Genomic DNA, 25,509 nt, shown 5'->3' on the forward strand with positions numbered 1-25,509 from the left:
TTCTGTCTTTCTGTCTTTCTGTCTTTCTGTCTTTCTGTCTTTCTGTCGGACTGGAGAGAGACAGGATGTAAGAATAATAACTGTTTTGCTGCATTGCATTTTGTCAAAGGTGTGTTAATGGGTTGCTGCCTATATTGAAACAGTTGATGATTAGCGATTAAATAATACATTCTCTGTTAAGTCTGTCAATAGAGTAAAGAAAAATCTGATTTTTTTTTGTTTTAATTGCATTGTAGGAATAATTTTTTTTGGTTAAAGCTTAGTGGTAAACCAATCAAATCATATCTGGAATACAATGCCTTACTCTTGCTTTAAAATTGAATAAAAGGCTATCTCCATAAAATATTTTGGGGGAGGCTGGTCTGGTCTCTAACAGTTGCATCCTACCAAAAGGGTAGATGAATAAAGAAGGGGAGCCAATCATCCTACCTCACTCAGATTTTTGAGGTATCCAGCTGGAGCCATAATACCTTGGTGAATCTCAGTCGGAGTTTGAGTGCTTCAGATATACAAAGTCCTGGTTAGACCAAATCAAAAGTATAGAAGGCAGTTCTGACCCATCATACTTTGAGGTGGACGTGTAATTTTTGAAATGTAAATCGACCAAAATGATCTCTAGAAGAAAACACTGAAACAAACTGGGATTATATTTCTGGAGTTTTAGATTTAAATATTTTAGCGAAGTATTCCAGCTATTAAAGGAAACATAAGAGATAGATTGGGAGCAACCATTTTCTTGTTAGGGAGTTCAAGACGAGGGAATAGAAACCAAATATTAATGGCAGTTTGGAACTCTTCTAGCAAATAATAGCTGATGTCAGATAAAATTGTAAAAAAGATGGATTTTTTGATATGATGCAAAGGCAGGTAATGTGGCTGGATGACAGATCAGTCTTTACCTACCCTGAATTTGCAAACCAGTTTGCGCAGCAAAATGTTGTGCACTTGTTGCTATGTTCTTGCATACTCATTTCAAGAGTAGGTAGTGCAGATTGACCAGAATGGTACCAGGATTGAAAGGACTAAACATATCTTAACTTTTATGTCATGTTTTTTATTGCCCCTATGCTCACTGACTTATGTAGACTCCGAGTCAAGCAGTGTCCTGATTTTAAAGTGCTTAACTTTTATTTTCAAATTGCTCTACGGTCTTGTCTCTCTCTATCTCTATCTCTTTTTTTTGTAATCTTGTTCAGCTCCACAATACGCAGATTGCAGCATTAAGTTATAAATGCTCCATTTTTAGCAGTTATCCCTTTGTTTTCTTAGGCCCCATGTTCTGGAATTCTTTCTGTAAACCCCTTTAACTTTGTACCTTGTGTTCCACTATTAAATCACTTTTTAAAAGTTACCTGTTTAAAGCTTTTGATAATCTGACCTAATAATTCATCATGTGCCTTAGTATCATGGTTTGTTTTACAATGCGTCTGCACTTCATTGACACTATACAAATGTAAGTTGGAGACTTGGTAAGAAGAAGGCACGTTAAGGCTATAACATTGGTTCACATCCAGCCATCAGAGATCCGTTTCTGTTAGATACCTCACTGATTTCCTTTTTGTCATTTATTTTTATTCTTTTATCAATTTTGATTGTGACCTGAAAATGACTTGAGGACTTTGGGACAGCTTGTGTTAAGAGAGGGAAAAAAAAAGTGAGCATTGTGTTTAAACAAGATAGCATTAATGAGGTCAGTATCTGGGAACTGGTTCCAACAGGTGGAAGAGACCCTATATTCAAGAACATAGCAGTTGTGGAATGGTAATTGAGGCCTTGGGAAGAATCGATCATTCATTCTATCAGAGCAGAATCAAAATTGAAGCCTTTCTAAATTGTTTTATGAGAAATGGTTCTTGGTTGCTGTAGAGTTAGCATGAAAATCTGAAAGCCCCCTGCCTAATCTGGTACACCAGCTTCTGGAAGTTGAGTAGAAAGCAGATTTAGAAGTATTGCTACCTTTACCTGGGTGAACTAAGAAGGTGATCCTGTTCAATATTTCAAGAAAGCAACAATAGAGTCCACATTCATACCTGTGAAACAACACATCCTGAAAGCTATTTAAGTAATCTGACCAGTTTTATTTCTTTTATTTACTCCTTAATTGTTTGTTTTCTGTCTTTTCTTTGAATGGGGCAAAAAACTAATGTTTCTGGTTAAAAGCATTGATGTTAATTGTGTTGTATAATTTTCTCTCTGCTATAGTTAGTGTATTCAATAAATTGTTCAGTATTTTGTTTGACATACAAAACCGATGACTGTCTGGAAATTAAGTATTCGCAAAGTCAGAGATTGTTTCATCACAGATCATAGAATCCCTACAGTGTGGAAACAGGCCCTTTGGCCCAACAAGTCCACACTGACCCTCGGAGCATCCCACCCAGACCCATCCCCCTAGAACCCACCTAATCTACACATCCCTGATCACTACGGGCAATTTGGCATAGCCAATCCACCTAGCCGGCACATCTTTGGACTGTGGTAGGAAACCGGAGCACCCGGAGGAAACCCACACAGACACGAGGAGAATGTGCAAACTCCATGCAGACAGTTGCCCGAGGCTGGAATCGAACCCAGGTCCCTGGCACTGAGGCATCAGTGCTAACCACTGAGCCACCGTGCTGCTCTGGTTATTCAAAAGTCTGGTAGAAACCATTGGAGTGGCTGTTTGGGTGCCTCTGGTTTAATTTTGCTGTGCTACGAATATAGACTGATTTGTTTTTGCTGTCTGCCTCAGTGTCCTAATGCTATCTTGTAAGGTTCTTTCAACCAGTTGTGCTTGTGCCAGTTCTTGTTATAATCTACGTGCAGACTGGCAAATCTTATCTTTATTTTTAAAATAAGATTTTATTTCCTTGTGCACGGCTTCCCAATTAGTTCGTATGCTGCAATGTTTGTTTTTTTGAGCTCCATGATAGCAATGGCTAGCTTAGATCTCTGACAGAGTAAAATACCTGATCTTTTTTGAAATGTCGCCTTTTTGAGGCCCACCTCCTGCAGCAGTAGAAATGTTAAGCCTAATCTGCATGTAAAGAAGACATGAAATCTGCTCATCCTCTCTGTTCCACAGCCTCCACTTTCACATTTTCTACCTCTGTACTCTTACTGGTCTGCCTGCTCTCCCAAGTGTACTTTCATGTCTACTTCAGCTGGTATGAGAATTGAACCCAGGCTGTTGGTGTTACTCTGCCATCCAGCTAATTGAGATAACCAACTCCCCGTAGTCAATAGAGTTCCATTATCAAACCCTTAAGTTTTGAATACCAATGGCCTTTCCTGGAGATTGCTGCAAGAGAAAAATGATCTCTCCTTCTGTGATTTCTCCACAACTGAAGTTGTTCACCCTGCTATCGTCTTGGGTAAACTAACCCTGTAACTGTCAGTGCTTTGACACGGGAGGCGACTGGGAGGACTGTGCAGCAAGTCAGCAGCATTATATCAGACTGGGCGATTGGACCGGTGTGATAAGGCCAGCAGCAGTGGAGATAAAAACCAGGGATGGCGAACCGCTTCAACCTGTTTCTACCTGTCTGTCAGTCAAACTGTGATGTCACAGGAAAGAAGGTAGGTGATTGGTGGGTATTTCCTTCACGTCTCTTTTGTCTAACTGATTTAAATCACATTACATTATTGAGCTGAGTGCAGTTAGGAAATTAAGCTTTTAAAATATTTAACCTCCAAATCAATTAAGTACGTAAATAGAAAAGAGGTGGCTGAGCAGGTGATATGTTGAAGCTATAGTATCTGGGAGTTGGTGGACACTGGTGCAATCTATAGCAATCACATCTGCAGCAAACAGAGGAAGTTACTGGGACATTGTGTTACTGGACAGTCACATAGATGAATTACATAAAGTTTGGTCCTGGGTTATGGAAAAGAGGGTGATAATGCGAGTGAGGCAGGTAACATGATCAATTTTTCAATAGCAGAAGAAGACTTGATCCCAAGCATTCCAGACTGGAGAGATTACATTTACTTTGAACTTTAAGAAACCTAAAGCTCTGACCCCTTTCAGTCTGCTCCACAGTTGCTTTCATCACTGATAAAAGCAACAGAATTCATGTTTTGCCTTGTATTTCACATGCTGCATTAAATCTTTTGATTTTTGTGGTAATGATCCATTTTCAAACCAAACACAGCTATATAGTTGCATTTTTACTTTTGAATCAACAATGGGAGGGTATAATCAGTAGCTAACTTATTTTAAATTCACACTGTCAATTTGCTAGGTGCTGCTTTCAATCTTTGTGAAGGTGGTTACAATGACAAATTGTCACCGTAAAGTGATATGATGTCATTTTTAGTAACTGGGAAATATATCATGAATTTTGATTTAATGAAATTTGCATTTCAGCTAACTTGCTGCATTTTGCCCCCAATCGAAGACTGAATTGAGTTCTATGTATTCTAAATTGTGTATACCAGTATTTTTATAGTTATTTCTGTGAATCAAATTACTTCAAAATTTTATATATTATAAATTTAAACATAATATCAAATTCCTCCTCCATCAGACTGGAAATCGAACCTTTAACAGAGCAAAGCTGCTTAATGTCGGAGTAAGAGAAGCATTAAAGGATGAAGACTGGGACTGTCTGTTTCTACATGATGTTGATCTTATTCCGGAGAATGATCATAATCTGTATGTCTGCAATGAGAAATACCCCAAGCATGTGTCCAGTGCTATGAATAAATTTGAGTACAGGTACTGAAAAATTGCAAGATTACCTATCGGTAATGGTTTTGTTTGCATGTTCTATTGTATTTAACATTGCCTTCTTAAATTGAATGTTACTTTTATGCTTTCTATTTTCAATATTGTGCCAATGACTTTAAAGATTTAGCAAGTAGGTGTCTAATTTGTTAAATACTCATTTGCTAGATCTTATTGACATCATTCATTAATACATTATAATTATTGACAAATTACATAATCATAGAATCCGTACAGTGTGGAAACAGGCCCTTCGGCCCAAGAAGTCCACACCGAACAGCATCCCCCCCCCCACCACCAACCCTATCCCTGTAACCCTGCATTTTCCATGGCTAACACATCTAATCTACACGTCCCTGAACACTTGGGCAATTTAGCATGGCCAATCTACTTAGACTCCACATCTGTAGGAGGAAATCGGACCATCTGGCGGAAGTGCACTCAGACACAGGGACAATATGCAAACTCCACAGACGGTTGCCGGAGGATGGAATTGAGCCTGGGTCCCTGGCGCTGTGAGGCAGCAATGCCAACCACTGAGCTACTGTGCTGCCCTGGAAGAATGATTTTTCTTTCTTTGGGTAATTAGTATATGGTGAGAGTTATGATAGCTCACTGCCACCTCCTTCAGGGCAACAAGAGATTGGCAATAAATGCTGGCTTAGCCAGCGGTGCCTACATCCAACGAACAAAACTTTCTAAAAATCCCTAGTCTGTCTTATCAATATTTGAGTCTCCAACTAAAATTTGAAAGTCACACTCCAAAGCTGCAGTTACTTGAGTACGAATATTCGACATCCTTTTACTCTCTTTCTTTAATTTCATTATTGTCAAATAATCAATGCAATAGTCTGTAGACAGGTTCTTTTACTAGGATTGTTGCAAATGCATAACCAGCCTTGAAAGACCAAGCATTGAAAATGCATGCATAGTTCTCTAACACAACTGCATTGATAGCTTCAGCTCACTGCTCAGGTACAATAAATTAATTAGCTTACTGAAAACAATTGGTGAAGTAAAAAGTGAGCTTTGCAAATATAAACTTCGTAGGAAATCATGTAGATGTATTTAGGCACCTTACTTCATTAGGTGCTCGTAATAAGTGTAAAAAGTGATGGCTGAGGATCAAGAGCAGTTCTCAAATCTATAAAATCATATGCTATATCAACTTCAAAAGATGCTTTCTCATTTGGAAGTTGCAACTGGATCTGTTTTTCCCAGTTATCTTAAGCACACTGATTATTCTCAGCACCAAAATGCCTGCTGGTGCATACATAGCCAAGGCCAGTGAGGTCATCTGGCCATGACAGGCTTCAGAATGCACCTGCACTGCTGGCTCCCTCCTGGGGTTGAGGAGGCTGGTGTTGACAAAGCACGGTTCTCCTCCCAAGCTGTCTGCAGAATTATATCACCAATGGCTGCTGTTCCTTTACCATGCTTGTCACACTACTGCCACTTCACCACCGTTCCCTCTCCAGCTGCCATGACATCAGAGTAGACTCTTCCCAGAGCCAGGAAGCCATAATGAAATAATCCTATTTGTACTGCTTTTATAAAAACTAACTTGCTCTTCACCAAGAGGACCTTTAGTTATCCTCACTTGTTAACTCATCTCTACATCAGCCATAACCCCCTCCTCCATCCCACCCACCCTGAATAATTGACTGGCCTGTAGTTAGTAGAAATATTCTTGCACACTTGATTCATTTGCCATAGCTCATCCTCTTGGACCTCCCCACATCCAGGAAAATCTGGAGCACTGGTATGTCCTTTCAGTATCTTTACTCCCACTTGCAGCAACCTGCAATGCAAACTACCTGGACTATATAAATCAACCTATATATATTAAAATTAGTGCATGTAACTAAAATGGTGTTGCCAAGACCCAGGCCTTGTCCATGTGACCCAGGGCCTGAAACGTGGCCCATCATGACTGTATATGATGTTCGAAGGCCCTTGCAAAATGGCCAAGAAGTGAATTTGAAGTTTACTGTAGAATTGCTCATTCAATCCACAAGCTGTTTTCTCTTCATGTGACTACTGATGTGGTGAGTCTGATGTCAGTAGTGGATAAATTGAATGAGATTCTGAGACAATTTCCATGTATTTGGAGAGACAAGGACTGATTAGGGATAGTCAGCATGGCTTTGTGTATGGGAAATTGTGTCTCAACTTGATTGTGTTTTTGAAGTGTGACCGAGAAGGTAGAAGGCAGAGCGAGAGACATTATCTACATGGACTTTAGTAAAGCCATCAACTGGTTAATAGGATTAGATCATATGGGATCCAAGGAGAGCTACCCAATTGGATACAAAATTGGCTTGACTGTAGGAAACAGGGTAGGGGGTGCGGTGGGAGGATTTTTTTTGGACTGGAGGCCTGTGACAAACGGTGTTCCACAGGGGTCAATGCTGAATCTACTGTCGTTCATCACTTGTATAACATGATTCGGATGAGAATTTAGGAAGCATAGTAAGTTAGTTTGAGAATGACACCAAAATTGGTGGTATAGTGAACAGTGAAGAAAGGTAACTAAGATTACAAAAGGGTCTTGATCAATTGGTCTAATGGGCCAAGGAGTGGAAAATGAGTTTAATTTGGATAAAAGTGAGATGTTGCACTTTGGTAAAATCAGCAAAAGCAGGACTTAAACAGTTAAAGGGCCTTGGTGAGTGTCAGACAGAGAGATCTTGTGGTTCAGGTACCTAGTTCTTTGAAAGTCATGTCACAGGTAGACAGGTTGGTAAAAGAGCTGTTTGGCGAACTAGCCTTCATTGCTCAGACCATTTGAGTACAGGAGTTGAGACGTCCTGTTGTGGCTGTACTGGACGTTGGTGAGGCCACTTTTGGAGTACTGTGAATAATTCTGGTCACCCTTCAATAGAAAGGATATTGAATTGGAGAGGGTGTAAAAGCTATTTACAAGGATTTTTAGCGGGACTGGAGGGCTTAAGTTATAAGGAGAGGCTGGATAGGGTGGGACTTTTTTCACTGGACCACAGGTTGAGAATTGACCTTTTAGAGGTTTATAAAATCGTGCTGAGCATAGGTAAGGTGAATAGCAAAGGTTTTTCTCCTAGATTAGGAGAGCTCAAAACTAGAGGACATAATTATAAGGTGAGAAGAAAAAGATTTTCCTCGGAGGGTGGGTTTGTATGTGGAAAGAACTGCTGGAAGAAATGATAGATGCAGGTACAGTTACAACATTTAAAAGACATTTGGACAGATACATGAATAGGAAAAGTTGAGGGATATGGGCCAAATGCAGGCAAATGGGACTAGTTTAGTATGTGAAACTTGGTCGGCATGAACATGTTGGACCAAAGAGTCTCTATACGTGCTGTATGACAGTATGACTTTGTTAGGTTCCAAATGGGACATGGGGGTGGGTGTGGGGAGGAGTAAATGTCCAATAGGCAGACACTGTGCAAACCTCAGAACACTGGCTTGAGCTAGACACACATTCATCCTTCTCTTAAATGTCTATATGTGGAAAGAATTAGGAGAGGGCAAAAATTTGGGATGCCACACAACCCACTTCTCCCTCCACTTTGGTATGAATTTAACTGAGATCAGCTTAGAATGTGGGTGTCCAAAGACATGAAGCAAGGTGCACTAAACCTTTCCTAACACTCTCTTTTTCCTACTGGCTTCCCCAATGAAAAGTTAGAATCCTACACAAGACGTTTGGATAACTGTGCTGTAGCCAATTGTGTGCAGAGTTAGTGATTCCTATTGTCATTTACTGAATCTGTATCAACTCCCCACTTCCATTTTCAATTGCTATTAAGTGTGTGTAATGCATCTCTTTAAATGGCTGCTGATGTCAACAGTAACATAGTGAGCAGTTGTAACATTATGGTGTAATCGCAAATTAATTCAACGTGAAATTACTACATCACTTTTCAGTTTTTAGATATACAGTGTATTTATGAATAGATTGCTCCATTTTGGTCAAATCAGGATACTCAAAGCTTGTTCTGTATTACTGAAACAATAAACATAACTTTCAAAAAACACATTTCTGCTGACACTGGAAATCAAACAAAAACAGAAGTTGCTGGAGAAACTCTAGACTGGCAGCATCTGTAGAGAGAAATTGGAGTCAATATTATGGGTCTGGTGACCCTCGTTCCTAATCTTCAACTTAGTTGAAGTTTAAACCTTACCCAAGTTGATGCAGTTTTTTTACTTTTTTTTGTTAATTCTAGATTACCATACAAGATGTATTTTGGTGGTGTTTCAGCTTTGACTCCTGATCAGTACTTGAGGATTAATGGCTTCCCAAACACATACTGGGGTTGGGGTGGAGAAGATGATGACATCTCGGCTAGGTAGGACTTGTTGGTTATGCTCATTCATAATTGTTGTTAAACCCATGAACTTTTTGTGAAGTCTGAATTTCAATTGTTGTAACTGTTAGAATGTGAATTTGGATTTAGGATCAATGAAATAGTTACACAAAACCTCATCTATCTATAAACTGCTGCACAAGCAGCATAACCACTTATTGCTTGATTTTATGGACCAGATTATGTTGTCCTTTCTGCCCTAATATTTTTTTCCTTTGGAAATGTGTGGCATTGATGTATCTTTGGTAGTTAAATCCTGAATCTGAAGATCAATATCTTCATATCAACAACTGAGATGTGTAGAATTTAATGGGAACAGTGACTTAAAACTTCACTAGCATCAAGTTTTCATTTCCTGGACAACTGTGAAAAGCAAAATCATGGTCCACCTGGTCTAAAGACGTAATAATAATCGATAGTTATGCAGATGGGACCTTGAGAGCTTGTATTAATGATTTAAATTCTTTTTTTCAAATTTTATTTAGGATTTATTTAGCAGGAATGAAGATAATTCGAACTCCCCTCTCCCTTGGACATTACAAAATGATATCTCACAGCTTGGATGTGGGTAACGAGAAAAATGAGAAAAGGTACTTAGAAATGTTAATTTGAGCCAAGCTTCACAATAATAACGCTTGGGTTAAAGAAAGCAAACTGGAGATTTAGATCATCAATGACTAGCATTTAAGATATTAAGTGAGGTAAAATTTTATTTTTTGACAAATGAAATAAGTCAGTATTTATTAAATTTTCTCTGACTATTTGGGTAGGCACTTGATGGATGGGACAAGTACTTGATGAATGAGTATGAACATAGAAACATAAAATATAGGGAAGGAGTAGGCCATTCAGCCCTTTGAGCCTGCTCCACTATTCATGGCTGATCATCCAACGCGGTATTCTGTTCTGCCTTTCTCCCCAGTAGAAATACAGAATATAGGCGCAGGAGTAACTAGCATTGAGATGGGTGAAGGGGGATGGTGAAGAGAAGCAAGAACAAGAACAAATATAAGTATTTTAAAAGGCAGTTAATGTTGTTAGATATCTTTACACTGGGCATTATGCTATAGTGCATTTTGCACCTAGTTAGTTAGACGTAATAATTTCTCTAGTCATATGAGCAGAGAGGCAAAGAAAATTATGCTCTCATTTATCTTCCCTTTCACATTGACACTCAACTGTCTTTCCAGTTTTCAACCCCCTTGTCTCTCTCTCATTTAAAGCTTCTTGGGAAGTGTTTTAGGGAAACATATTAAAGAGGAGTCTCCAGCAGTACAAGCACCCTTTATCCAGAGATCTCTTACCACATATGGGAGAGGCCAGAGTCTGCTCCAAATCTGGTTTTCACTTGGGGCGCAGTTGTCACCTTAATTACAGCTCAGATCAGAGAAGAGGTCGATGACACTCTAACTTTCCCCAGCTGAAGACAACATTTTTATACCTTTTGCATTCAATAATTACTTGCAATATTGCATGTAATTGTTAGCCATGTCCCCCAATCTATACATCCAATCCAGTAAAAACATAATCAATGATGGATAACACTATGGAGAGCCCTCAGTCCTCCAAAAATCTCATTATATTTACCAGATACCTCTATCTGTCTTTGGGGAATCTTACAATGCATCTGACAGTTCATCATGTTAATTGCCAATAACCTAAATACTTGCTTATCACTGAAGACTCTTGCAAATTCTTTACCAGCCTTAGTACAGAAGATTAGGATTGACATTAATTTCTACCAATTGTTATATAGTCTTAAATCAATTCTAACATAAAGTGACTGCAGTTCTGTGACACAGCTGACAGATCAGGAACAACCCCTCTCAGCCTGAGAGATCAAATAAACAGTCCGTCTGATTTGCAGTTGCAATTACAACCCCCTAGATTCTCGTTGAGTTTTAAACCAGAGTTTAGTTCTTGAATGAATCTTTTGCTGTTTCTGTTCTAAACACTTTACATTACTTTTTTTAATAGAAAGTATCTATTCAAACTCCACTGAGGTGAAATTCAATCACTTTGCAACTTTACTAAGTCATTAAACAAACTTGTTTAGATTCCAGAAATAACTAGGAGACATAACCACATCATCACTGTGTATTTTGTAATCTGTCTCAGTCACTCCTTTATATTTGGATGTAAGAATCTGTACTTAAGCTGCAATTGTTTATCTCTCCATGTTTTATAACCTCTTTCTCTCTGAGGCTGTCTGTTTACATCATTTGTTGCTCCATCTTACCTGCCATGAGGAGGCCTCTTTTTACTTTGTCATTGGCTGCTCATAAATATTCAACTAAATCTCTGTATGGATGCTTGTGGGTTGCATCTCACTTTTCATATGGGCATGTTTAATATGTAATGATAGTTACCCAAAGAGTCTAGATTATTGTGGGATCATATTTTTCCTTCTACCTTTTTCTAAATTAATACTTAGAATGGTAGCTAAACTAGGCCTTTCAAAAATGCCCCTTTTTAAAATGTTTGTGTTTAGAATTGCTTGTTTACAGAAACTCCAGTAAATGTTTCTTCTCACCAGGGTCCTTTTATGACTCCCACGGGACCTTTTGTTATCTTATCCAGTAACTCTATGGAGACCAGAAGTCTGGCTGTGAGCATTTGTTATATGTAGCTGCCAACCACTTTTTGGCCATTTTATATCAGCTAAAGAGCCCCAGGCGGCCATCTTGTCAACTTTAGTCATGGGCTGCTACGACAGAAAGCAAAGAGACTTTGTTAGGTCTCTGGCTGGATTTAAAGTGGGTACTTTTGTTTGCCTTTCAAAATAAAGGAGCAAGTCAGTTTTAAAATCCTAAAATGCAGCTGTTTTCAAAAACAAAACTAGATCTGTTGCACATTAGAAAAGGAGCTTGGATTGAGTTTTAAAGGGTTTATGCACCAACCAAATAGATTGCTTCCTGTTAATAAAAGACCTGCTTGTATGTTCTATTATTAACTTTGGGGTTAATGACGCAGCATCATTAAGAGGTATAGTTAACAGAAGTCTGGATAGAGTTTGCATTTCCATTTAACCATTTGTAAGTACAGAGTGACCAGTGCAAAAGGAAAATGCCTAATTTAAAGACTTATTTTAGAGGGAATATTTTGTTGTTTTTGTCTCCAATTAATGTATACCATTTAGTAAATCTAAAATGTAATTACTTACAGATTTGACATGATAGTAAAGGTAGCCCGGTCATGGCGACTTGATGGGATGAATTCCGTAGAGTACAACTTGCTTCATAAGGAAGAGCTTCCTTTGTACACCAACATCACCGTGGACTTTGGAAACAGTGCAAAAGTACAGTCAAACATCAATTAACAAACGCTTGTCCCTTAAAAGTTACTAATATGATTCAAGATGTCTCAAAGGGCAAATGGTAGTGGTTATTGGGTATAAATAAAATCCAGAGAAATCTACAGATTGAGAAACCCATCAAAATGCAATGATATGATGTACTTGCTGCTATCTTCTCATGTTCAACAGATTTTCCCAAATTATGACTTTCAGAATTTTTGTCCTTCAGTGCTTTAGGACAATGTGGGTGAAGAACCTCCTGTTTCATTTCACTTAGTATTTTGTAAATATTAATGCCTATTCATGAAACTTGAAATGTTCGATTGTGGTATTTGGAATGAGGCCTTTCAAATAGGTTATTTGTGTTTGCCAATATTTGCCAATTTTTTTCTATGTGCATGGTCAACTTGACAATTAAATAGTGCCTGTGTTGCATTTAGTAAATCAAAAAATAGTGCCTGGGTCGCATCTAGTAAATCAAAATGAAGAACTAAAGGCAATTAATAAATCCTAATAAAAATCCATGCAGAAAAATTAAGCTGTTAATGGTCCTGTTTATTTTTCTAATTGCATATATTAAGAGAATTGTATCAGGACTACATTTCAGCTCATTTTATTGCAATCTAATGAAAACACTTTTTCACTAGTGTTATATTTTAATCACACTAATAATACAAGGTATACTTGTTCAGTTTCCCAGATTTGCTAAAACATGTACGCTTAGCAGCATACATAATCTAATTGTACTATGGAGGCATTTATTGTCAGTTAACTTGTTACAAATTTGTTCTATGGATGTTTCATTCTATCTTTTCTAAAAAGATGCCTGGAACTGCATTGGTAGCTCTGACGCTGTTGCTTGCATATGTCATTATCAATTTAATATTAAATGTACCTATCTATGCTTCTATATCAGTTTGAGCATGTATTTTGTAGTTTCTATGATTTGCTTTTTAATGAGCTTTCAAATAGAACTTTACGCACCAAATACAGTTTTGTGCTTGAATATTGCTAGTTACTACTTTGATTTTTGTGTTGAGTTCTTCAAGGAGTTAATACTTGTAGACTCAGAGGTCAATCTTGCCTACCCAAGATTCTGTGCTTTGTTTCCCATCATCATGTCTTATTTTCTGTTGTTGTTTTCATTATTTGATTGTTTCTTGTCAATAACTTGAGTTGCCGTCTACTTGGCCTTTAAAGGATGCACCAATATAATTCAATGACTGTAGTTCTTCTGATCTTTGCCCTGCTGTCTGTGCTTGTGAAGCCTGTATTTCAACTAGCAAAATGGCTTAGCTCATGTTCTGTAATGAGCTGATCACAAACTTTCTCGTTCATACCTTATTATGCACAGACTAATTACATAATACCTGACTGTGTGGTATTTCAGTCAGTTTTGGTTTCTTAAAGCACTTATTCTTCTGCATAGAATAAGTATTTTAAAGCCACTATCTCTGTGTATAAACTTCCTAACAGTTTCAGGTTCTGTGGAAGTCGCAAACAATTAAAATGATTGACTACTTGAAATCACAGGCATGTCACACCCACAAAGGGCATAAAGCCCTATCTGTTAATTGAGATTTGAAACATACAATGACATAGCACAAGGAACCCATTCAGCCCACTGTGTATAGGCAAACCATCTGGAAGAATGAATGATTAGTTTCACTTCACTGGTCTTTCCCCAAAACCTTGCAATTTCCTTCCTTTTAAGTATTAAATCTAATTCACTTTTGCATCTGATTTCAGCAATGCATTTTATTTCTTGCTTACTGAAAGTAAATCTCATTTCCCTGTCTTAAACCTGTCTTATCTGGTTATTGACTTCTATGACTGGTAACCATTTTTCTTCATTCATTTGATTTAAAAGCCTTAATTTTGCATATCTTATAAATTTCCCCTCAATTTTCTATGCTGTATGCAAAAGAATTCCATTGTCTGTAGTGTCCCTTCAGATAATAAACTCCTTCTTCAATGGTATTGTTCAGCTCTGCACCCTTGCAAGGTCTTGATGTTCTTTCCAAAGTGTGGTCATTTGTCTTTTCTATAATACTTCACCTGAGCACACAAAACATCCTCACTAAATGTAGGGAATACCCAGAGATCTATATATTTTTTGAGCTTGGATGAGGGTGATGGTGAATATAGTCACTAGATACAAATGTCATCACCCATCTCATTTCCTACCTTTGGTAAGTGTTTGATGCATTGATTAGTCAACAAATCCATTACCAAAGAATTTCTATAAATTTGGCTGCGACATGCTTGGACATTACGCTGCAACTATAAATAGGAGCAGGAGTAGACCATTTGGCCTTTTGAATCATTTGATTCATACAGTAAGTTTTTGGCTGATGTAATTGTAGCCTTAATTTCACTCTTCTGGCTGTCCCCACAACTCCTGACCCTCTTGTAAATAAAATAAATCTATCTCTGCTTTGAGTATATTTGAAGACCTAGCTTCCACAAATCTGTGAAGCAAATCAGTGGTGGAATGCTTTTGGAACTATAGATCCAAAGTCACTTGATCTTCCCAAGCATGTCATGCTTACTATGTGCCATGTTTCAAATAAAATGAACATACTGGAAAATCAAATTTGAAATTGAGATTTTTGGACATTTTTTTTTGTCAGGTGCTGACTGGCCTGTACATTTTTTTATGTATGTATGTACAAAGGGGAAATTACACCTTTTCTAGATTAACACTATTCTTTTTGGTTTAACAATTTTAGATTTTCCTGTGGAAACTTGGAATTCTTTGGATACAGGTAGTCATGTCTTCGTTTAAAGCTGGAATTGGTTAGCAAATGCTGCCCACACGTACACATATATTTTATGACCTGTACATGATTTTCAAGTAACTGAAAATGGTTCAATTTTTAATGCTAAAATTTGATATTCTTTAGATTGTGCAGTATATAACCTTATCTCTCTTACCCTCTGTTAGATCACATTAGGAGACATCACTTTTGAAAAGACATGTTAATGTAAATAAGTCTCATACGGTAACATATTTTACAAACTGGGGAAGTGCTGTAAATTCTGATTTTGATTTCATTGTGATAAGAGCAGAATTCCACTTTTATTAGATGCAAGTTATGAAAACAACCTCCTATCAATCCGAACAATTGCCTAATGCGATTGTAATCTATCTTTATACCATGAATACTGCTGCTCAGCAGTTTCAGAATTTGCAATTCCTATCATTACTTGGTATTCTCCTTCTTCTAAACGTGTTTTTTGTATGTATACGATAGCAAGTTGAGTTGTTTCCAAATTCTTATCATATTGAATACAAGTGTGATTAATAGTTTCTCAATTTTCTGCAATGTAAGAATTATCTGTACATAATTTTTGGTATTTTCCTGATTCAGTAAAGACATGTACAAAGTTTTATGAAATCACTTATTGAACTAGTTATTTATTGAATTGTAAAGGAGGGGAGCAATGAAATTACAGCAACAGTTAATGTCTACAGTACTTGAGTAAATGCTGTATGCAAAGCTGTAAATACAACTTGTTTTCATGTGTTTTATTTTACTAACTTGATACATTTAATGCAATATAAGTATTGGTTTTAAATAATCTTTAATTGTAGATGCACGGAATGGTCAGTGTTAATGACTAATAACTGCTAGCTCTCACAACAAAGTCTGCTTTTATTTAAACTTGTGTCTGGGTCCTGAAGGATTTTTTTTATGTCCATTGCTGAAGTACAGGTTCCTGAATACTTGAAGTAAATGTGCTTGTGATGTTCGGAAACCTTTTATTTTGAACTTTGTTACCTTGCCTTTTACATTGTGGAAATTTTTTTAAAGGACTTTTCAAAAAAAAAAAGTTGAACTTGACAATCTAAGACTATTGCACATGTTTCTCTTGTAGCCTTTGTGCTTTCTACTTCCTACCAAACCTGTTACTCACCCACAAGTGCATTCAGCTGCTGTGTATGTTTCTGGGCTCTTGCATATAAAAATAAAATCTTCAAAGCATTTTGCAGCTTTTGTTTTTTCAGGTTGTACCTTGAATCAGAATGAAACATGCAGTGATCAAGTTTGCATATTGGTGACATGAATGGCTGGAATCCCACAGTGGGAGCAACTATACACCATTTTATACAACATAATACTATACAACATCTGACTATTTTACAACTTGGGGATACGAGTACCCCATCTCTTTTCACTTTTTTTTTCATTTCTTGACTTCCTTTATCATTTCCCAGGCTAAACATATGTTTGCAGTACATTCCCAGGAGTAAACATCAACACTAGCTGCAACCTCTGGTGTCCCTTGTTAATATCACTGAAGAAACCTTTGTAGTGGCTAACAGCACTACATACCCTCCAATTATCTAAATAACACTGCTTTGAAGTAGAACAAGCTAACTGATGTCTCTTATCCATCACTGCGCCTATGGAGCTTTCCAAACAGATAGAAAGTAAAATCAATTTGACTTGACCTGGCATTTGAACAATCTCCCATCTCACTTTGAACATTAGCTGAGTTTCTGGATTAATAGTATAGTGAAAATACAACTTGGCCATTCCCTTCCCACAGTATGCAGTATTACTGTTGAATTCCCCATCTCTTCCTGTCCCCTCTGCTTGTTTTTAAATTGTTCCCATCATTTTAACCTTTTTGTTTAGATTTCTAAATTCCAGCTCCTCCACCATTCTGATGCTCTGTTACTTATGTCCTAATTTAGACAGTTCACTAGGACATTAATGAGGTCAAATTTAAGTGGCACCCATCCCAATAGAACAACTCTCTCTAAACCAAACATTTAATTGTATAATCTACTTGAATCAATGCCAATTAGCACATGGCTCAGGTAATAATGCAGAGATGATTACCTTTTGACGTTTTAAGTTTTGATCTGGAGATACTTCCTAATCACCTATTCAGAAATGTACTGACACATCTCTGGAGCAGATGGGACTTGACCCCAGGATGGGACAATGGCCTATTGGTATTGTTACTAGGCTATTAACTTAGAGACACCAGTAATGTGCTGGGGACCTGGATTTGAGTTCTGCTTTCACAGATGGTGGAATTTGAATTCAACAAAATTCTGGAATTGAGATTTAATGAAGTGTTGAGTGTCAGGGGGGAAAAAAAAATCTGGTTCACTAATGTCCTTTAGGGGACAAAACTGCTGTCCTTACTTCGTCTGGCCCACATGTGACTCCAAACCCACAGCAATGTGCTTGGCTCTTAATTGTCCTTGGGCAATTAGGGATGGGCAACAAACACAAGCCCAGCCAATGATATCCACATCCTGTAAATGAATAAATATTTGTAGAATTTAAAACAAGCCAATTTGCCAGAAAGGGACAAAAACTGATCATATTTTGGAATTTTTTAATAGTGTTAATGGAAATGAAATTTACCCTTCACATTACTACTGCGGTTTAATCAGAACCAAAGAACATTCCACTAGGAGCAACAGGAAATGATAGGCCAACATTGGTGAAGCTACAATCGAGTACATATATGCGAAGTCATAGAACTTTAAGAAAAGTAGAACTTTGTTGCATCTCATCTGAGCTGACTCTTTGAAAGAGCTGTATAATTGGTCCAAATTAGCGCGCTTCAAGTGCGTGTGCCATTATGTTTTGAACACCCCTTGCCTGACCATAACAATAGGAAAGATAAAATGGCACCCCTCTCTTCCCATTTTTTTTGTTTGGAAATGGAAAATTATGCAGGGATATCCTATCCCAAAAAGTAGGATAAAGACAATGGTAATTGGTGTTTAAAAAAAAATTCAGCAAAGTGATGGAAAGTTGTCAACAGTGCTATTAAGTGACGCCAACTCAATTGTTCAGCGATCCTCAGTTTGAGTTCTGACTTTTTGGTTAAGAAGCAAAATTAAAGGTGATTGAAAGGCTCCAAATCCTCATCACTAGTGAAGGGAATGGAGAATGCGGTTGAGTTAAGGACTTGAATTTAACTAACGCTAACCTTGCTTCCTGTCTTATGAGGCACACACTGAGCAGACTTGCAAAATTCACATGAAGGTGACTTTCACCCTAGGATTTCCTCCTCTTCCAGATTTTGAGATTTTAGTGGTGTGGCTATGGGGAATGGTGAATATTAGGTGTATATTTAGTTCAATCGTGCTCAGCCTCCTTGACATTCCATCGCTCACTGAGTAGCTCACTGATATTACTATTCAGCATCCCTCCCTGCTCCCGCCCCCAACAGCTAGTCTGACTGTGGTATGTTTCTCCTGCCGATGTCCCATCCCCATCTCTGCCTGCGTGACTGTTGTTTCTGTCCTTCCCAACTCAGTATCATTCTGAAAGCCTCCCTATTTTGAACCTGTAGACTGTGGTCTGTAAGCTGCTTGTTGGGCAAGCCTGTTGTATCTAATAGTACAGTGGGAGAACCTTCGTTGCAAAGATCCTGTGATTTAAGAAAGTGGCCTTTATAGCAAAAATGAATAGATTTTTAAATATTCAATCATCCGTTGGTCGCAACAAACATACGTGAAACTACTTTTGTGTTAATTGCCAGACTCCAACTTTTCTAACGTTCTTTTAGCCAGGCTTCCATTCCCATCATCAACAAACGAGAGCTCGTTTGCAATTCTGCTGCATGCATTCTAAGTGCTGAAAACTCCATTCATCCGCCCCAGCCCCCCTCAGTAATTTATATTGGCTCATAATCCACCACCATTTTGCTGTTAAAATTCTCATCCTCCTGTTGAAATCTAGTCTTGGCCTCACCTTTTCCTATCTGAATGTGGTAGTGCTGATTCTGAGTTCCCTAACCAGCAGCTTGTGTTGCCTGGGCTCAACAGTGTGCATGTATTCACTGAATTTGATCATGTGACCACTGTGTATTTAAAATCAGTGTATATGTTGCTTCTTTGGACTTATTGGTGTTGGAGTTGTCAGAGCAAGTATAGTCTTTAGCAGTCTTCAAACATCAGTCTGGGAATGAAGAGCAGTAAGTCTGCTGCAAAACTGAGTCAAGAGAGCAATAGGTCGTGCCCACTCTGCATGACACATGCAAGACTTGAACTGTGTACCAGTACGATGATTATATTTTGGTACACGTGACAATAAAATCAGTGAAAAGCTTTGTACAGGCAGATCACAACAAGCAAAGCATGTACAGATCAAAAGGACTTGGAGGCTTACAGTCCATTCAACACTCTGATAATGGCTGGAAAGAAGGTGTTCCTGAACCTGCCTGTGTATGTGTTCAGGCATTGTAAGTATTGACTGTGTCAGGGAGGGTTGTGTCATTGTCCGCTATCTTACATTGTTTCATTTTGTATCCCGTATTGTCATTTAGACCTTGGTGGGAGTCTGCTTGGTAGGTCTGGGCCTCTAACTTGGTCTCGTACTGCTTCATACCTATAAGCTCAACACTTTATTTCAGGAGCTTCTGAAGAATAAATGGAAGGACAAAATGCTAGAGGTAATCATCTAAGCTGCTCTGCCAAGCATCCACATCATATGGAGGCAGTCATAGCTGAGTTGGGCCCGCATTGAGGTCGGAATACCTGACAATAAATTCACCAACGTGAACCTTCTGTGGGGAATTTGAGTGTAGGCCATGCGCACGTATTGGTTAAAGGTAATAGGCAAGGTCTTTCTGAAGACTTCTCTTGCCAGTTTCGATATCAACCTTGACGAAACTTGACCAGGATCACTGCATATAGTGCAGGAACGTTTCTTTTATTTGTTCGCACTAGGGCTTAAACACTTTGGCGGCTTGTCTTAATGAAACAGACTAAGGCACCTACTGGAACCCTACCAACACTGGAAATGATACATTTTCGACCTCAAGAACGAACGAGTCCTGTATATAAAGCAAAATAATAGCACCGTGAGCTCTACCAATGCGAATGACTGGATAAAATCAGCAAGTGTAGAGAATATTGAATTGTAGCAGACAAAATTAAGTTATATATTCCAAACGGTTGGATGTCTATAGTGCAAAGTTATGGAACAAGTAAACAGTAGTTAGCGTTTATTATCAGAAATGCAGCGTGTGTTAATACTGAGCTCCAAACTTGCATTGGTTGGATTCAACCCAACAACGAAGTGGCTCAAATTATTAACGTCGGCAAAATATCCTGTGTCCCATTTGCCTTAACTGCGGGGAAGAAATTTCCTCCTACGCTCTCTCTGACTTTCGCAGCTTGGGCAATGAATTGTTTCCAGCTCATAGCTGTTGGTCGAAGTTCAGTTCCGGCTTTTCCATCTAATGGGAGGGCCCACCACAAACTAGAAATGAGATCGGGTATGAATTGGTGCAAGTGGGCGCGAATATTACTGACATTCACCGCAATATTTTTATTTGGGTTTCTAATTGGTGAGTATTGTGTTCCCGAACAGCGCCTTCACGGGAGTTTCCCGGGGAAAGGGAAAGTGAGTTGAAGGAGTGAAAAATAGAGTTGAATTTACTTATAGTTTAACTCGACTGAGTGCCACCGATATGGAATATTTCTTACCTGTACGGCAAATGATTTTTTGCGTACGCTACGCTGCATGTTCTTAATCAAAATGAGGTACCATTTACAGGTTCATTTACTCAAGTCTGGCTGAACAAAAAAATTCGGTAGAATGGTTTTGAAATCTACAATTTGCTCTTAAAGGATGGGTTGGAAGGCCCTGCGTGGACAACTTTCCGATGAAAACTCAAGCTATTGGGAGCAAGTTGCTGAATGAAATGCAAGCTGAAAATATCAGAGTATATCTGCGGTAAGAGACTTTATATGGTGTGTTGCTTCAGTTGACTTGTATCAGCTTCCAGTCGTGTTGGTGCGAACACCCAGATTCCGCTATCGGTAAAATGGTGACTAGATAATGAATGAGTCCCATATTGCCAGCGATTTCCTATGTTTAGATAGGCAAACAAATTTCAGATTATCTACTCAGTGTCACACTGTGTGCAAATTGGCTGCAGTTATACGTGTGTCAAAAAACTGTATACCATTGTTTCGAACACCACAAAACTCCCCTTCAGCTGTAAGATACTTTGGGTCACCCCAGAGGTTGTGGAAATCACAATATTACAAAACATAAAGTATCAACTTGCAATATGTTTTGCATGGAATTTCATGTAGGAAGGCATCATCAGGTATTGGCTGTTAGAAATAAGAGCAGAAATAACGTTAATAGTTTTATGGCTGATCTTCAGCATCAAAGCCATTTTCCTGCTAGATGCCTAAATGCCTTGATTTCCTGAGAGTTACAAATTAATAACCAAGCAGATACAACACCCTGTAGCAGATAATTTCAATGATTGGTAATATTTCAATAAATGATTGTTTTCTTTATCCTGTATCTGCTTCCCAAACAGGGGAAACTATCTCTCCAGTCTATCCTTCAGAATTTTGTATGTTTCAGTAAGGTTAACCCAATTCTCCTAAATTCCTATTTACTTAGCCTAATGCCACAGGGACCACCCAAAGGTAAATATATACCTTTATTAAACATTGAGATCAAAACTGTGGACAATATTCCTAGCCTGGTTTTATTAAAACCTGTACAATTGGAGCAAAACTTTATTCAAATATAAGAAGCAAGAAGGTTGCCCGGGAAACGGTTGGCCCACTCAAGGACAAAGGAGGGACTCTATGCGGGGAGCCAGAAGAGGTAGTTGAGGTCCTAAACAAGTATTTGTGTTGGTGTTCACCAAAGAGAAGGAATTAGTGGAGGATGATCTCAGGGAAGGGAGTGATGAGTTTCTAAGCCAAGTTGCTATTAAAAAGGAAGTGGTGTTCTGCATCTTAAAAAGATTAAGGTAGATAAGTCCCTGGGTCCTGATGGAATCTATCCCATAATATTGAGGGAGGCAAGAGAACAAACTGCTGGAGCTTTGAGAGACATCTTTGTATCCTCTTTGGCCACAGATGAGGTCCCAGAGGATTGGATAATAGCTGATATTGTCCTATTGTTTAAGAAGGGTAGCAGGATAATCCAGGAAATTACAGGCCTGTAAGCCTAATGTCAGTGGTAGGGAAATTACTGAAAAGAATCTCAGGGACAAGATCTATACGCACTTAGAAGCAAATGGACTTATTAGCGATAGACAGCTTGGTTTTGTGCAGGGGAGGTCATGCGTCACTAACTTGATCAAGCTTTTTGAGGTGATGAAGATGGTTGATGAGGGAAAAGTTGTTGCTGTTGTTGCTGTTGTCTACATAGACTTCACTAAAACCTTTGACAAGGTCCCTCATGGCAAACTGTTACAGAAGGTGAAGTCACATGGTATCAGGGGTGAGCTGGCAAGTTGGATACAGAATTGACTTAGTCTTGGGAGACAGAGGATAGCGGTAGTAGGTTGCTTTTCAGAATGAAGTTTGTAATTAGTGGTGGATCAGTGCTGGGAGACCCCTGCTGTTCGTGGTCTACATAAACAATTTGGAGGAAAGTGTAATGGGTCTAATTAGTAAATTTTTAGTCGATACAAAGATTGTTGGAGTTGCAGTTAGTGAGGAGGATTGGTAAAGGATGCGGCAGGATATAGATCAGTTGGAGGCACGGGCAGAAAAATTGTAGGTGCCATTTAATCTGGTCAAATGTGAGGTGATGCATTTTGGAAGATGGAGTACAGGTGGAAATTATGCAGTGAATGGCTGTGCAGGTCCACAGATCACTGAAGATGGCAGCACAGGAATATAAGGTAATAAAAAATGCTTGCCTTCATTGGAAGGGGCATAGCGTATAAGGATAGACAAGTTATGCTGCGGCTTTATCGAACTTTAGTTAGGCCACACTTGGAATATTGCATACATTTCTGGTCACCACACTACCAAAAGCATGTGGATGCTTGGAGAGGGTACAGAAAATGTTTACCAGATTTGCCTGCTGTGGAGGATTTTAGCTACAGAGAAAGGTTGGCTGGACTGGGTTTGTTTTCACTGGAATGCAGGAGATTGAGGGACGACCTGATAGTTTATAAGATTGTGAATGGCATGATTAAAGTAGAAATTATGAGGCTTATTCCCTGGGTGGAGGAGTCAATTACTAGGGGACACAGATTCAAGGTGTGGGAAGGGGGGAGGAGTTTAAAAGAGATGTGTAAGGCAAGTTTTTCACGCAAAGGGTGCTGAATGCCTGAAACGTGCTGCCAGAGGAGGTGGCAGAAGCAGACACAATAGCAGCATTCAATGAACATCTGGAAGAATACATGAATAGGAAGGGAATAGAGGGATACAGATCCTGTAAGTGAAGACAGTTTTAGTATGGAAGGGCAAAATGTGTCGGTGCAGGCTTGGAGGGCTGAAGGGCTTGTTCCTGTGCTGTATTGTTCGTTGTTCTTGTATTCCAGTCACCTTGCAATACCTGCCATTTAGCTTCCTAATTGCTTTCTGTACCTTAATGCTAAAGTTCTGCATTCCTCAAATGAGTACACTTAAGTCCCTCCAAACATCAACACTTACAAATTTCACACGTTTCTAAAACAAATTCTGCTTTACACCAAAATGAATACACATACTTCCCCACATTATACTCCACCTTGTTGCCCAGAGACTTAACTTGTCTATGTCTCTTTAAAGCTTCTTTGTGGCCTTCTCATGACTTGTTTTCCCATCCATTATGCAATAATCAAGGGGATTGTTTACCTCAGTGTCTGAATGTCTGGTTTGTGATGCAGTTACGCCAACTTGACATGTTCAATTCCTGCATGCTGTGGTTACCATGAAAGTCTCACCTTTTCAAACTTGCCACTCAACTTAGGCATGGTAATCTTCTGCTTAAATTCACCACCAGTCATCTTTGTCTAATGAGAGGCAGCCTCATCGTCCTCTAGCACAATAGCGACTTTACCTTATATCTTAATCTAACTCATTAATATGGATTGCCGGTAGCTAAGGCCCTAGCACTGTTTTTGCAGTACTGCACTAATGACAGTTTGCCATTTACTTCTGAGTTGTAAACCAGTCTTCTATCTACATTAATGTATCACCCCATCTCCTTCGCTTATCTTGTGTGTAAACCTTTTGTAGTATGCTACTCAAGTTGTGGTTGCAACAGGGCCCTGTTATAATTCAGTAAGACACCCCTACTTAGGAGTTCAAATCCTCTTACATGAAGGCCAATATACTATTTGCCTTCTACTTTCAATGACTGATGTACAAGGACATATAGATCCCTTTGTACATCCACATTTCTCAATATATCGTAACTTAAATAATTCTTTTCCCTTCTATTTTTCACATAAACGTGTATAACTTCACATTTCCCCACATTGTATTGCATCTGCAATGAATTTGTCCATTCAACTTATTTAAATTGTCTTCAGGCATCCTTGTAACCTTCTCACAATTCACAATCCTGCCCAATTTTGAGTCCTCAGCAAACTTTGAAAATGTTGCATTTGGTTCTGTCATCTAGATCATTTCTACATTTTGTGAATAGCTGGGGCCCAAGCAATGATCCTTATGGTATCTCGCTAGTCATACCTGTCACTTGGAAAAAGGCTCATTTATTCCACTGTCTGTTTCCCATCTATCAACCAATATATTACCCTCATCCCATGTGTTTTAACTTTGCCCACTAATTTTTTGAGGAACCTTAACAAAAGCCTTGCGAAAAATCCAAATGCACTGCATCCACTGGTTTTCCCTTATTTTTTCTACTAATTACAACCTCAAAAGAAATTCCCGTAGATATGTTAAGAATAATTTGCCTTTCATAAACCTATGCTGGCTTTTGCCCAATCCTGTTAATGATTTCCAAATATTCTGTTTATGAAAGACTCACCTTTCCATCTCTCTCCCATTTTAGTTTCAAGCCACCATTACCTCCCCGCCCCCACCCAGTGTTGGCCCTCATCCTGCCCAGATGTAACCCAGCCTGCTTGTACTGGTTCTTCCTTCTGCAGAGGAAGTCCTAATGTCCCAAGAATCTGAATCCAGTATATCCTGGCACTTCCACTCTTGTAACATGTGATATTGGTGGCAGCCCTAACTCTCATACTGAGATTTATTACTTCTGAGGTCCTACTTTTTAATTTTTACTTTTAATTACTTAAATTTTATTTTTTCCCTCCTATGTCTTTGATACAGATATGTACCAAAGCCACTAACTGTTCACCCTAGCCTTTCAAAATACCCTGCAGCTGTTCCAAAATGTCGTTGAACTTGGCACCAGGGAGGCAATATACCATCGGGAAGTATCTTT

The 25,509-nt window shown here is 38.6% G+C and overlaps 2 protein-coding genes across 2 annotated transcripts in view; both read left to right on the forward strand.

Moving 5' to 3' along the window:
• LOC109922940 (beta-1,4-galactosyltransferase 3-like) overlaps positions 1-16,340 on the forward strand; it is a 41,810-nt gene extending 25,470 nt beyond the window's left edge. The window contains exons 3-7 of the mRNA XM_020522966.2: positions 4,512-4,702; positions 8,923-9,045; positions 9,549-9,653; positions 12,229-12,361; positions 15,091-16,340. Of these exons, the coding sequence (XP_020378555.2) occupies positions 4,512-4,702; positions 8,923-9,045; positions 9,549-9,653; positions 12,229-12,361; positions 15,091-15,162 (624 nt within the window). The 3' untranslated portion in view covers positions 15,163-16,340. The remainder of the gene's footprint in view (positions 1-4,511; positions 4,703-8,922; positions 9,046-9,548; positions 9,654-12,228; positions 12,362-15,090) is intronic.
• A 4,191-nt stretch (positions 16,341-20,531) lies between these two features.
• naalad2 (N-acetylated alpha-linked acidic dipeptidase 2) overlaps positions 20,532-25,509 on the forward strand; it is a 137,871-nt gene continuing 132,893 nt past the window's right edge. Inside the window, exons 1-2 of the mRNA XM_048598437.1 lie at positions 20,532-20,689; positions 20,973-21,078. Coding sequence (XP_048454394.1) covers positions 20,608-20,689; positions 20,973-21,078 — 188 coding nt within the window. The 5' untranslated portion in view covers positions 20,532-20,607. The remainder of the gene's footprint in view (positions 20,690-20,972; positions 21,079-25,509) is intronic.

Source organism: Rhincodon typus, chromosome 6 (genome assembly GCF_021869965.1).
Source record: "Rhincodon typus isolate 14 chromosome 6, sRhiTyp1.1, whole genome shotgun sequence".
Lineage (NCBI taxonomy): Eukaryota > Metazoa > Chordata > Chondrichthyes > Orectolobiformes > Rhincodontidae > Rhincodon > Rhincodon typus.